Genomic DNA, 14316 nt, shown 5'->3' on the forward strand with positions numbered 1-14316 from the left:
ACTAAAGGAAATTAATGAGATGTATCGAATAGCACAGGGACACAGTGTGTGTGTGTGTGTATGTGTGTTCTCTCTTGTTGTGTTGTGTTAGAGAGGCAGTTATCAGGTTCACAGAGAGAAGCAAATTGACCACTTAGCCACCGGCTATACAAACAAATATACATTACTGTTAAACTAAGTGTGTGTAGTCAAACAAGTACACTGTACATTCTGTATCTTTACACTGACACCACAGGTCACACCCCCTACAGGCAGACATGGTTGTCAGATTTACCTTCAGCTTTGACCTGTAGCTGACACTACCATCCATTATATGAGATCGGGTACACTCAGGTAGAATACACAAGTCAAATATACCTGATTATTTATTAAACACTCGCTTTCCAAATCACCTGCATGGTACACAAACAAACTTGAGCACCAGAGAGATGAGTGCTGTGCATTTGAAAATGATGCGATATTGACCAGGTTTGACATTTATATCTTTCGCTCTCACACAGCAGAAATCCATCAAAAACCTGCTGAATTTAGTGTTTATTTATGTGCACGTGCGAAGGCGTGTGTGTGTGTGTGTGTGTGTGTGTGTGTGTGTGTGTGTGTGCATTTCCACACAATCACGCCGCATCACTCACGCACTACCAGCGAGGTCAAGGCAGCCGTGTAGCGTGGTGAGATTCTCCAGTGAGCGGTAAGAGTGTATTCACCCTACAGCAGGTCTCTTCCTGCCTGAACCTTTACACCAGGAGTAGCTTAAAAAACTATGCTCAACACAGACAGGAGGCTCTGTGTGCCTGGAGGCTTGCTGAACTGAGCAGGCTTGGATGGAAATAGCACTGTAGATGTCTCTACTCAGTGGGTCTTACTGGATATTTCCTCCTCACAAAGAGGAAGATGTGACAGTGTGAGGCTGAAAATTCATGATTATTCCACTGTATATTATGCAAGTGTGTTAAGTGTTGACACATCTGATCCTTTAAAATGAAAAAGACACTGTTTGTGTTTCGCAGCGTTCAGGGTGAACAGCACCGGGTGGAGGACCAACATGCCTCATCTCTAAAGAAAAACTCTGCACATTTGGTGAAATGACTGAAGCTGTGCAGAAAAGTGTGTTATTCTAAAATAGGGTAAAGAAATGAGGCAAACTGACCACTGACCTTCTGCATCTTTACCAACAAATTTGAAATCAAAATGTATAAATATCCAACCATTTATTTTACCCACATTGACTGTAAAGTAATCAGCTGCTTATTTTAAGTTCTCTTCTGGTGAGTAGAGTCTCCGCTCACAAGCTACTACTACCTACGAAAATTAATGTTATCGTAGCTATTGCACGTCTGTCCATCCTGTCAGAGGGATCCCTCCTCAGTTGCTTTTCCTGAGATTCCTACCATTTTTTTCCTCGGTAAAGGTTGTTTTTGGGAGTTTTTCCTTATCCACTGTGAGGGTCCAAGGACACGGGGATGTAAAATGCTGTAAAGACCTCTGAGGCAAATTGTGATTTGTGATAATTGGGCTTTCTGAATAAAACTGAATTGAATACAGTTTAAAAGAAAGCATTTAAAGCTACAGTTGATAACAGTAGTGCAGTAGTGACAGTACTGACAGTAGTACATGAGACAGATAGTCTGGAAAACAAATCATGTTACTCTTCCTCTTTAGAGTGCTTCTAATGGCATTTACTAGAATCAGACTGCAGCTAAAGGAAAGCAACCAATCAGAGCAGAGGAGCTTCTAACGCAGCTGTCAATCAGGTCAATCACTGCTCATGAACTGCAGTCAAACTGTCTAACTAGGCAGCGCCGATCAAATCTGTTACTGCATTACCTCTTTCTCGCCTCAGATGTTCTCAGGAACACAATTTAGTGTACTGTTCAGCTGTAAAATGAGAAAGTGGTGCAGCAGATAGGCAGTGCTTGGTCTTGGCTCAGCTGTTTTCATTTTACAGCTAAACAGTACACTAAAATATGTTTCCGAAAACATTTGAAGCGAGAACGAGGACATGCAGAAACAGAATCTTGATTCATATTCGATCAGCGCTGCCTAGTTTGACTGCAGTTCACAAGCAGTGATTGACGTGATTGACAGTTGCGTTAGAAACTCCTCGGCTCAGATTGGTTGTTTTCATTTAGGCGCTGTGAATTCTTGCAAATGCCATTAGAAGCACTCTGAGGAGGCTGAGGAACATGATTGTTTTCACAAAGTATCTGTCTTATGTACTACTTTCCAGACATAGTGACAGTTTCAGCAAATGCTCCCTCACTGATTCCAGAAAACTTCATTTGTTAAAGTAAAAGAGTGGCATGACAGGTACATTATTTTACTGGGTCAAAACATTGGTCCAACTTTTTAAGGAATAAAGTTATTCACAAGAGTGATGCAACAGTAGACATAAGCAAGGTCTCAGCTGTGAGATCCTATTAAGATGAATGTGCACATGCACACACAGGTGTATAGGTAGAAGCATCAAATGAATACTCTAGGTTATTGCAGGGTCCAGGTTGTTTTAGTTAGTGCTCCTTCGGGGAGATTAAAAAAAAAAAAAAAAAAGCTGAACTGCCACACTCTCCAGTGTTTAAACAGAGCCAAAGCTCTGCTCAAGAGCAATAAAAGCTCCCTTTACACGTGTGTAAAATGCCTCATAAAGACCCAAAGACCCAGAAAATGCGGGAAACAGTCATTGTCTGTCTTGGATGGCTCCTGCAAGATTCATGCTATCAGTGTTGGTCTATGGAGCTTTTCATTGAATTATTAAATTACAGCACAGAGAACAAGACCTTAAAATTCTCTTTAAGTCCATTAGCGTAATAGGGCAATCATACTTCTGATACTGTGATTCTTTCAACAAAAAAAAAAAAGAAAGAAAGAAAGGAGCACTGTTCCCATTCTGATGACTTGGCACTTTCTTTCCATTTTCACTCCTTTCATGTGCATGAAACTACCTGAAAGTTGAAAATAGTTCCCCTTAAAATCTGAGAAAGCCCTGAGCGTTTCCATCCTCTTAGCTCCTCCTCCCCCGTTTCATCCTAATACCTCCACTTCCCTGCATAAATGTATCATTACAGTATCATTATGTCTATGGTATCCCCCCAGCCTCCATTTACAGGGACTTAGGTACTGTGTTCTGGGGCTTACGTGGACCCATTATGTCATTAAGTCATTATGAGCTGGGACAGAGAGAAAATAATACCCATAATAGGAGCTACATTGGGCACTACTTAAATCTATACTCCCATCCTGCCTGCCTTCCTGCCTATTTGTCTGTCTGGCTGTAGATTTGTACGTGCATTATGTTACATATTTTCCTCCCAAAAGAGAGAGTTTGAACATAAACTTCTGAAACTTTTTGCTCAGCCTGTGTTGGCAATGACCAACTCACCCCGGAATTAGGATACGCTGTCCAGCCCAGTTCAGCTGTGGCCACCCGAGTGTCCATTACGGTCTCTGCAGCAGGGAAAGAAAAAGAGGTAGAGGGAGAGAAAGAGAGCGGTTAGCCTCAGAAAAGCTATTTTGAGTATCATTCCACAGAGTTGAACTGCATTCAAGCCCCAGTGATCACTTGACACTATCATCGATGAACAGAGAGGAGATGAATCCTTCACAGCGTTTCATCCATCTCTGCTAGACTTCTCTTAAGACAAGAGACACGGAAACAAAGCTTTGGCACTTTGCTGGAAGGAATGTCTTAGAGCCTCCGTCACGCTGTTAAATGCTGAGCTTTGTATTGTGTTCTGTCTGTGCGAGCATGAAACTACAGCACTGTATGTGCATCCTGCCTTTGTTTGTGAGCGGGCGCGTGCATGCAGTCATTTGTGCAAAAACGAGTGGATATTTTTGTACTTGTCTGTTTGTACATGAGAGACACTGCATGGGTTTTCATGTGGCCGTATGCGAGTGCTGAACTTTGTCACATTGTTTACCCAAAGAAAGCCGCTTCACAAATACGGAGGGAGCCCTCCATGGCGAGGCCATTGCAGTTTGTTTACCACAAGCGGGGAGTGACATTCCCTGAAAACTAGTGTGGCAGTACTCTTTGTCAGTTCTTCTCAACCCCACGGTTATGAAAATACATAAATTCCCAAAGCATGCAGTCTCTGTGAAAGCTTTAATGAGAAGGGCAAAGATTGTCTTATGTTTCTCTGTGATTTTCTGAGCATTTGCACAAAATCTCAAGCTGCACCTTGGTGCACTGGTTGCAAACAAAAATGAGACAATAAAAAGTTATAACCACAGAGAGGAAAATCTGCCATATGGGAACAGTTCAGAGGAGATCTAAATTCATCTATCTCACTTTGGACTTGTATTTCATAAGGTGTCTTATCTGGTCCCATATCTATGAAATATAAGACAACGATTACCTCTTGCTAATCCTCAGTGACACATCATAGACAAATAAGTCTGGCAGCTCACCCAAGAAGTTTGTCAGACCTGTTTTGATTAATATCTTCCTTGTTGGCGCACGGAAATCTGGAAACATGATATAGCTCCGGGAAAGAAGAGAGTGCACTCTTAGAAATAAAGGTGCTAACCAGAAAGATACAGCATTCTTTGGCTTGTCCTCAGAGGAGAACCCTTTTAGTTCCTCTGAGAAACTTTTAGAAAGATTCCACCGAGAACACTTTCAAGTGGTTCTATCTAGAGCCCAAACATAAGGGGTTATACCTACCCAGAACCTTTCTCTGGTGTTCTATTCAGAAGCTTTTCACCTTGTAGGGAGCTAACAAGAATCAGTCCAGGTGGCTCTATGGTCGTCTACAATGCACCAAAGGGGGTGCAAATTTGCACATAACCCACCCTACTGTGCCTTACTCTGGCTTACCCTGACATTCTTACCCTAGCCAATCGCGCACCTCTTGCCTAGACCTAACCAATCCAACTAATGAAGGCAATGAGTGCTAGCCAGTCTTAGGGAGAGTAAGGTGGGTCATGTCTTTGCTATCCTAGGAAACGCAAATTCACCAGGACGGCTCTAAGAATAGTAATTGACTACATTACCCATAGATCTCTCTCCAAACCAATCATGGTTTCAGGTCTTAGCGTGGGGGATGAGGGACTATGTCCAGTAGCCTTGGGTGTCATGAGCCTCCGAAAGGGCTGATGTGGTCCAGCATAACCCACAAAACTCAAGGTTAACAAATATGTTTTTGGGGGTGCAGATTTACTATTTCACTGGTGCAGTAGGGTTAGGAACCAAAATTTGGTTCCAAATGAGAACCAAATACAAAATGCCAAGTACCCAGTACCTGTCAGATCATTATAATAATAATTTTGGTAGCCTGTGTGATATTGTGTGATGGCAGAACACAAGTAAAACTGACTGATTAAGGGGATCTGAGATACATCTACATTTAAGAAGAGGAACTCTGACTTCCAAAAAGACTTCTTTGGATGAAAATGGTTCTCAATGGAACATTTAGTCTTAAGCTAAAAGAGCGCTGTAGCTCATCAACAGATGACAACATAAAGTTAATACTACTCTTACTGAAATATCTGTACTTCTTCCACGTTTGAATGTATCTTTATAATAATGGGATTGTGGGCCGTTTAGTTCGGGATATTTCTCGACCTCGACAATGAGTCTCTCCTCATCTATTCTTCATCACACACAAGACACAGCAACAGCTACAGAGTTGTCTATAGATCAATGGTGATGAGAGAAAAAGCTGCTACAGGAGCTGGTATGTACAAGCACTTCATTTTGGGGGCGGCAACGCTGGAAATAGGAGAGTGGTGTTAAGTGCCGCACGTTTAGCCACCACTGGTGTAGGGTTGCACATTGAACATATCTGGGGTATATTTTTTGGTGTTGCGGTCACCACTAGTGTGTTTTGGCCTTTACTAAGAACCTTTTCTTAGTAAAGGCCTAACCTCTTCTTCAAGAAATGCGTTCCTAAGAAGCAAGTGGTTCTGGGTAGAATGTCAGGTCTTCAGGAGGAACAGGAAGAACACACTGAAACCCTTACTTCTAAGAGTGTATGGCAGTTATCAGGAACCACTGGTCTCTCCTGCTTCTCTATCTCTCTCACACACACACACACACACACACACACACACACACACAGATTTATAGAGTGATGAGCTGGGTGACATGTTGGCCTTAGCAGTGTAATGATAGATTCATAATTTCCCCAGTAACAGACAGTTTATTCTCCAGACTAAACCTTCCATCTTGTTGTGGGTGAACCAGGGCATATTTCACTTTTTGTGATGTCCCCTGCCACAACATGCCCTCCATTGTGTTTGTTGTGGCCAAACAGATAAAAAATTGGCTGCAGAGGGAGTGAATGGTATGTCTGGGTGGTGATCTGTAGTAGATAAGCAGGGCATGTGGGGATTTTCAGAGGAACTGTGGTAGCTGTGTCTTTGGTTTGGACATCTTCCACTATCACAGCAAACGGTTGGCTAGCGACACCCACACGTTTTGTCGATAAGGGAGAAATCTTGCTCTGACTAAATGCAGGGACATAACCAGCAGACGCTTGTCCTCGTGCAGGAACAGGTTCCAGCCCTCAGCACCCTCCCTTCACCTACTCCTCCACAGGAAGCACACACCCGCAGCTGTTGCTTATTTGGAATCTCACTGAACTTGCAGTGATTTAGAAATCATTCCAAATGATGGAGCACTCGAAGCCCGTCATCTGCAGTTCAAGTGGTCTTGGTTAAAAAAAAAAAAAAAAAAAAAAACAAGTACACAGAGGATGAGTGACAAGCCCCCGGTAGGAAGGAAAGAGGCCTTTCATTCTCAATCTCCCCTTACTGAGAGAAACTGTCCTCAGACATGAAACCAATTAGCCTAGGTAATTCAGCCGCACACACAAGCACTCACAGAGATACGCATTAAGCCACACACATGAACACACATGCTGCACACACGCACACACACACTTACATTCACCAGCCAACTCAGAGAGCAATTTTCTGTGTACACCTACAGTGACAGCCTTGTTCACACCCGGCTTCCATCAGAGTATTTCAATTTCCCTAAGATCAGCCTTGTCTTGTCTAGTTTCCACAGCCAGCCAGCCAGCTCCAGCCTGCTTGCCTGCCTGTACAACTTGCTGTCAGCTGGGGAGATAGGAGCATGAAACAGCCCTCAGCGCCAGCCAGCGTTGTGGGGACTGCCAACGCTTTCTCAGGGGAAATCACAGAAGCTTTAGTCAAATCACACAGGCACTTGATAGGCCATTTTCCATTTCCTTTTAAAAGGAAGGGAGGGGGGGTAAGGAGGCGCAAGATGGCGAGGGTAAGAGACAAAAATAAAAGGTCAAAGGCCCATGGGAGGGGTGGATGAGCCGTGTCATGTGACCTAATGTCTGCCATTAGCAGAATATCTGAGTAGCAGATGAGTAAATGGACTATGCTAATTGGTTATTAGCAACGGGGTGGGGCTCACACAGCCCGTCATGCCATAGCTCACACACCTGTCCAATGGCACTGGGGATTTGGAAAAATGTCCCTTGTGTACGTGTATGTGTGTGTGAGTTTTAAATGAGCTGTTATGTGGACCATTCATCCATTTAATCATAAGTGGATTTCGAGAGTTTCATTTTAAAACGAGCAACCCACATTAATTAGAAAAGCCTGCTCTTTCAAAATTACAAGAGGCACATATTGGTTTATTGCTGAAATTATAAATCATCCTATGATCCAAGCTTGCAAAGGAAAAGGTTTCTTTTGCTATTGTAAAAATACATTTTATTCATATTATATATATATATATATATATATATATGAATAAAATGTATTTTTTAAAGGACATACTTCATCCAAATAATGACCATTTGTAAATCATTAGTGATGCCGTGAATTCGATAACATGGATTTCTCGCATGCCTCCACTGAAAGGAGCGAACATGTTGATTTACTGATCAATTGGGAACTTTATTAAACAACAGCAAATCTATATCAAAACATCCACTTACAAAGAGGAAAATATGCTTTATCAGTCACTGAAGGGAAATCCATTTCTTTCACTCTGTTGTCATATACACACAGGCCCAAACACACACACATGCACAAACATGACTCCATTTAAAGTCAGAGTGAGGAGGCTGCCTAGGACAAGTGCCCCGAGCAGTTGGGGGTTTGGTGCCTTGCTCAGGGGCACCTCGGCAGTGCCCTGAAGGTGAACTGGCACCTTTGGGTACCAGTCCAAACTCCATATTTGGTCTTGCAGTACAATTAAAGTCTGATTTATCCAGTCATAAGCTCAGTACTTTTCAAATACTTGCATTTTCACAAAAAAAACCCAAAACAACAACATATTTTTGGAGTCTGGCTTTAAAGAGAGCATTGATAAGTTTCACTTCCAGCTCAGTTTTAACCTCCTGAGATCCTGTGTCCTCACATTAGGGTATCACAATTTGGGTCTACTTGACCTTAAACTTCAATCTTCTTAACTTACACTTGTCCTTGTTCATGGACATTTCTTGTGCCATCTAGTGGTAGTAAGAGCCAATTACATTAATCAATGTAAAAACAAGATGGCAGCCATCTCTGCCAAGTCAGTCTGCAGCCGATCCTGACACAAAAGTGGACAAGGTTCAAAACCTGATCAGATTTTATGGTTGAAACTGGTTTATTTATGATTAAAAATGTTTGTAGTTTGATATGGAGACAGATTCGACCAATTTTAGCAACAGTAACAAGCTAAGACACTGTTAAGTAGGAAGTACTCATCTGACAACATTGGGACTTAATTATCGTTGACAGTGCTTTTACTTATTTGGTCCTACTGATCCCAAATAGTAAGGTGAAATTACAAATGCATACCAAACAAAATTTCGGGTCTCATGAGGGTACACAGTAACCTTTAAGCAAAGATGCATGTGTCTGGGAAGTACTGAGCATATGACTGGATAAATGAGATTTGAATCATACTGCACAAGTTGTGTAAGAGTTTGTAAACAGTTGTTTGGATACAGTTTTGCTGTTGTAAAAGGTAATCCAATCAATCTATAAAACAATATGTTCACCAATTTTGTGGAGGCATGGGAGAAACATTCAGGGTGTCACATGGCATGACAAACTGATTCACAAATGGTCGTCTAGTGGGTGGAGTAGCCCTTTGCCAAAATGGCCGCTGGTCCATTTTATATAGGAACATGTTTCAGGTAAAGATATAAATTAATATGTCCACATTTTGGGATCAAATATTTATTTTTATACAAGTATTGCTGTAACTGTAAATTTGCATTTAATGCAGCTGAGACACTTATTTCCTCTGATTCATCCCTCCTTGCTGTATGTGGGTTCCAGTAGTTTAACGCTGGGTTACTCCTCAGCTTACACCATCAAACCCTCGTAAAAACAATTAGTCCTCCCTCTCCATGGCTCCCTGAATCTGATCGCATTTACATCTGACCGCACACCACCTTGCTCTCTTTCTCTCTCAGTTTTTACCAAGTCATTTGGAAGACAACAGCGCTGGAGTCCCTCATGTTTGGAGGGTAGCCCAGAGTGTTTTCTCCTGCATTCATATTCTGCTATGTCAGCTCCACCTGCGAGCTCCAATAAATTAAACACAGCCAGGTTCACTAGCAGTTCAATCTGTGGGAAAAAATATTAACATAGAGAGCTTAATGTAGACTACGTCATAAATCTAGTGGAAAACAATAGCTTGTAGGTGTCAGGGTAGCTTGCCGTGAATGGATTCAAAGAGCTGCGAGGCCGGGGAGTGTATTCTGACTACATCACAGAATATTAGTTACTCTAAAACATACAACGGATACGGGTTGGCTCACTATGTAAGGCTCACTCAAGCTGATACGCTGCCAGCGCACTCGTCAAAACCCAGAAGTTGCAAGCCGAGCCAAAACCGAGGCTCAACCAAGGGCCTACAGCTTCCAATGCCAGAAAGCACAGCTCCCTCTCATTAGCAGCAAGTGGTAGATCAATACCAAATGGTAGGCTGTTTCCACAGATACAGCGAGAGGGATAGAGAGAGGGAGGGAGAGAAATGAAAGAGCGAGAGAGACTGCATTAAACATTGATGGGGCCTTGCGCTACAGATCGATAAGGCAGCCCTCTTCACACAATTACACGTCAGCAAGCAGTCGCATGATACATCACATAGACACGCGTGATTGCATATTGCTCGCACTTGGGCAAAAGAGCATCTATAGTAAGAGGATTCAGAGAAGAAAGAGCGGCAGAAATGGATCGGACAATCTCTACACCCTCTTTGAGCCTTTATGTACGACTTTAATTCTACAGTTTGCAACATGTCTGTGTAATTCCCCCCTTTGCGGCCACATCTGTATGATTGTATGGCTGCTGGTCGATAGAACATGTGCTGCAGCGCCTCTCTGAAGCTCCCAGCTCCTTAGTCAATATATGGCAGACGATTCTCCATGGATTCCCCTTCCCACCCCATCACACATCTTTTCCATTCATCTATCCTTTAACCTCACCCCCCTCACTATGTCCTCCTGTTCAAGGATGCTGGTACACTTTGTAATTCAATGAGACAATCATGTCCAGATGCTGGATGCTGGGCTGAGAGGGCCTTTTCTTTGTTATTGTGGCAACAAACTGAAATAAGATCCGAGGGCCTTGAACGACAATATTTAAGAGGGGTTTATCTTTTCTCTGAAATGGAATCAAGATGGGAGGACAAAGAGTGGGAGACATCGAAGGGAATAGACAGACAGAGGGAAAGACAGAGATGAAAAACCAAAGAGGAGAAATCAGCGGGATTGAAATGAGCACTTAACAATGATGAAGCCCCATGGCAGCCCGCTGAGCCTGGCATCTTAATACGGGGCTGAAAACAAAGTGACAAACAAACAAGAGTAAAGGCTGCTGCGTCTCCCAAACTAATCAGCCGTCCACTCGGGGGATATATGAATAAAAAGGGAACATTTTTGACGGAGTGAAGTGTTTTCTGAACAAATCGTGTGGAAGTTTGTCACACAAACAGACACCATTCACTGAAATCACACACAAAAAAGACTGTTTATTGGACTGGAAGGTAGGACCAGCTCAAGTTCAACATGGTCGAGAGCACTGAGCTGATTTGAAAACTGTGACTGGGTTTACGGCACAGCACCGCTCCGGGCTACAAGAAATATGAAAGAGGTGATATCTTTGATTGAGTCACCGTGTTCGACAGGGAAGACAATCCTTGCGAACACAGATGTGAGACTTTTCTAATCTGCGCCACACTAAAGCTGTGTCACTCATTCTGAAGGGCTTTCGCTTTAAATAGAAGATACAGAACAGTCAACAGAAATACATCAAAAGAAATATGTTACTTCTATGTCTCCCTGAAGACAGCAATGACAATGTGGCTGATTTGAAAATTGAACAGAAAATAATCTGCCATCCTCTGAGACATTAGCGGGGAGTGATGGGACACACAAGTCCCGCATCGGTGAGCCACAGACAGAATAAATGAACAGGCTCACAAATCACATATCGCACACACACACAAATGTATTAACAGCGTTCTGGGCTCGCAGACACTCGCGCTGGTGGAGTGAAAATAAAATTTTCCGGCATGAAAAAGACCAGGTCAGTGTCGGGGACAAGAGGGAGAGCCAAGAGAGATGAGAGGTGGGGACTTACAGAAGCCAAAGTGAGATCAGCAGCAGATGTTAGGAAGAATGCCTCACAAGATAGGAGAATGAAAATACATGCGGTATCTTCAGGACCTGATGAAATTATCCCATCGTCACAGCAAGGTGACATTCTCTTGGCCTTACACATCTGGGCTGCCACGTCGCATAAAACTTAAGATTCAACCTTGCGGCGCACGGTGGGCAGCCACACTCTCTTTCCTCACTATTACCGGTTTGTAATAGAGTTGCTGTGGAAGGGAAGCAGGAAAACACAACAACCCTCCGCCCGAAGCGGGGTTGGCAAACACAGACAGGTACACAGTCAATGCACAGCCAGAGGCTGGTGACAACAGACTCACACATCTAATCATATCTTCGTGGTCAGTCACTCATTCAGCTACAGGCCTGAGACAGATACAGCACATTTATACCAACCCCCCCTCCGCACTTCACACCTCTCCCTTTTTCTTTTGCCCTCCTTCTCTCTCTTCCTTTCCCTCTCCTGGTCAGGGGGAGAGAGGTTAGGCACATCATTTGCATTCATTAACATTACATTAGCAGACAGAGTGATCTTTAGAAACCAGGCTGCCGGAGAGTGTCATCTTTAATTCATCATAACCCCACCGCCCACCCCTCTCTGCTCTCCCTTTACCTCCACCTTCTTCTCCTCCCTCTTTCCTCTCCCACGCATCCGTCCCTCTTCTCCCTCTTCTCCCTCACCCTCTCTCCCCTCTACCCCTTAATCCCAGCGCATCCTTTCTCCTCCTCTTCTCCCCGCATTTCTTCACTCTCCATTTACCACTGTCTTTCATCTTCTCCCCTTCCCCCGTCTCTTTTTTTTTTGCCTTCTCGCTTCCATTCCTTCCCCTTATCTTTCTTTCTCTCTGCCTCCTGTTAATGACAGGCTACGGGGGGGGGGTTTGATTTCTCTTCCTGCGTGAGCTCTGTGTAGGATAAGAAGAAGAAGGGACACACCCAAAACTCTCACACACACACACCATATACACCTTAAAAGCATCAGTTTGGGAGGCACGACAGAGCTGAGGATCTCCAGGCTTTATACAGGGATCTCTGTTGTGACCTGTTGACCTGTGCTTATTACCAAAAACCTTAAAGGCCTTAACACGCACACGCACCAAGCACACTCAGCTGCAGAAATATGTACTTCCTATCTGTTCTTCTAATGCTTGCAAATGGCGAGTAATTTTCTAGCTGACTGGATGTAAAAGAGAGGAGACCAATGCTCTTTTATATTCAAACCATTACCAGAGACAAATAGGAAGAGGCTAACCAAGAATTAGTCCCATTCTATGGGTCAATTGAAACAAACAACCTAATTTCTTCTAGTGCAAAAGACTTCCAATGAATCCTCGTCCTCTTCCACACCTAATAAGAAGGCAGTAAAGAGCAAACGTGGGTAATAGCTAAACCACATAATGGAGGGGCTATGGAGTTTATGCTAGACGTAGATGAATGTAAACTGAGCAAAGCTCCAAAATATTTCATAACATCTGTATCAGTTTCAGGCCAGTGTGGATATTAACATTTCCATGAAAAGGTTAAATTATATCAACATAATCTGGTGAAACACAGTGTTCAGCATTCTGACAAAGGATATGCCATTTCAAATGTCTCGGGTGTTTTTTTTTGTTTCTTTCTGCTCCTGACGCACACAGCAGAAATATGATCCTCCCCCCACCTCATGTGGGTTTTTTGGAGTGAGTCTGGCAGTGATGACACCGCTTTGGGAATTCTGCAGTTACTTTAGTAGACCGTCATGTAATGGATTCTCACAGGGACCAATCAAGAGCTAGCATTTTCTGTTGCCGTCCCCCCACGTCCCCGACGGCGAAGATAACGTTTATCACAGTCCTTTTGAAAAAGAAAATGCACAACATGGCATGTTCGCAATCATATGAGTTATTGTACACACTGACATGCAGCTCCTGGACTGATTTTTGCAACCTCAGTGCTAATTTTGGAAATATTAACCTTAAATTTCTCTTAGTGTGTTCTGCTCTATCATTTTAAGCCACATTGACCCTGAAACATTTTGAATTGTATGCACTGTTGTGAAGATTCTTAGCTTTCTAATGATACCAGTATTGTCGTTGTACTCAAAATATTAAGCAAAATACATTACATTACATAATGACTGGCTCTGAGCTATGACTTTGAGAAAAAGGCCTTTAAAGTTTGCAGTACGGTGGCCACAAAGATACATGACAAAACCCACTGGCTTTCTGAACTGGGCGGGATGTACTGAGGCTGTCCTAGAGTGCAAAATACACAGCGAAGCTTGGGGTCAGTTTCTTTTCGGAGACAGTAAGGTAACGAAAAAAAGGAAGACGAAAAAATTGTTTATTTCGGTAGAACTGCGGCTCGTTTGACGAACGAACTTAGCAAACTAGGATTCAATCTCTCTCTAAACTCCCTTGATTTCCTTTTTATAGGGAATAAAGGAATATAAATAATCAAGAATTGGAAACGTATTTATACTTATGACCATTTTAAAGGTAAGGATTTAACCACTCTTTCTTGATTATCATGTCGGTAAATCTAAACTCTGGTGTTAATGATTTGCATACAATGAACTGAACAGTGGAGAGAAACTAACCAAGCTAACGATGTGTAGCATGTCCATAGTGACAGAAGTTTAACATTAAACTTTCATATTTTGATGCGCGATGCCAAGCTGCCTAGAGCCAGCTCAGGTGGGTTGCCAGTGACGACCCTGTGGGTTTCAAAAGGTTTCCAT

At 42.9% G+C, this 14316-nt stretch overlaps 1 protein-coding gene across 3 annotated transcripts in view; it reads right to left on the reverse strand.

The window, feature by feature from the left end:
* Window positions 1-14316, reverse strand: part of ephb1 (EPH receptor B1) — a 209336-nt gene that overhangs the window by 139434 nt on the left and 55586 nt on the right. For all 3 annotated transcript variants that reach the window (XM_078173315.1, XM_078173314.1, XM_078173316.1), the window contains exon 2: window positions 3377-3441. In XM_078173315.1, the coding sequence (XP_078029441.1) occupies window positions 3377-3441 (65 nt within the window). The remainder of the gene's footprint in view (window positions 1-3376; window positions 3442-14316) is intronic.

Source organism: Epinephelus lanceolatus, chromosome 12, assembly GCF_041903045.1.
Source record: "Epinephelus lanceolatus isolate andai-2023 chromosome 12, ASM4190304v1, whole genome shotgun sequence".
In the NCBI taxonomy this organism is placed as follows: Eukaryota; Metazoa; Chordata; class Actinopteri; order Perciformes; family Serranidae; genus Epinephelus; species Epinephelus lanceolatus.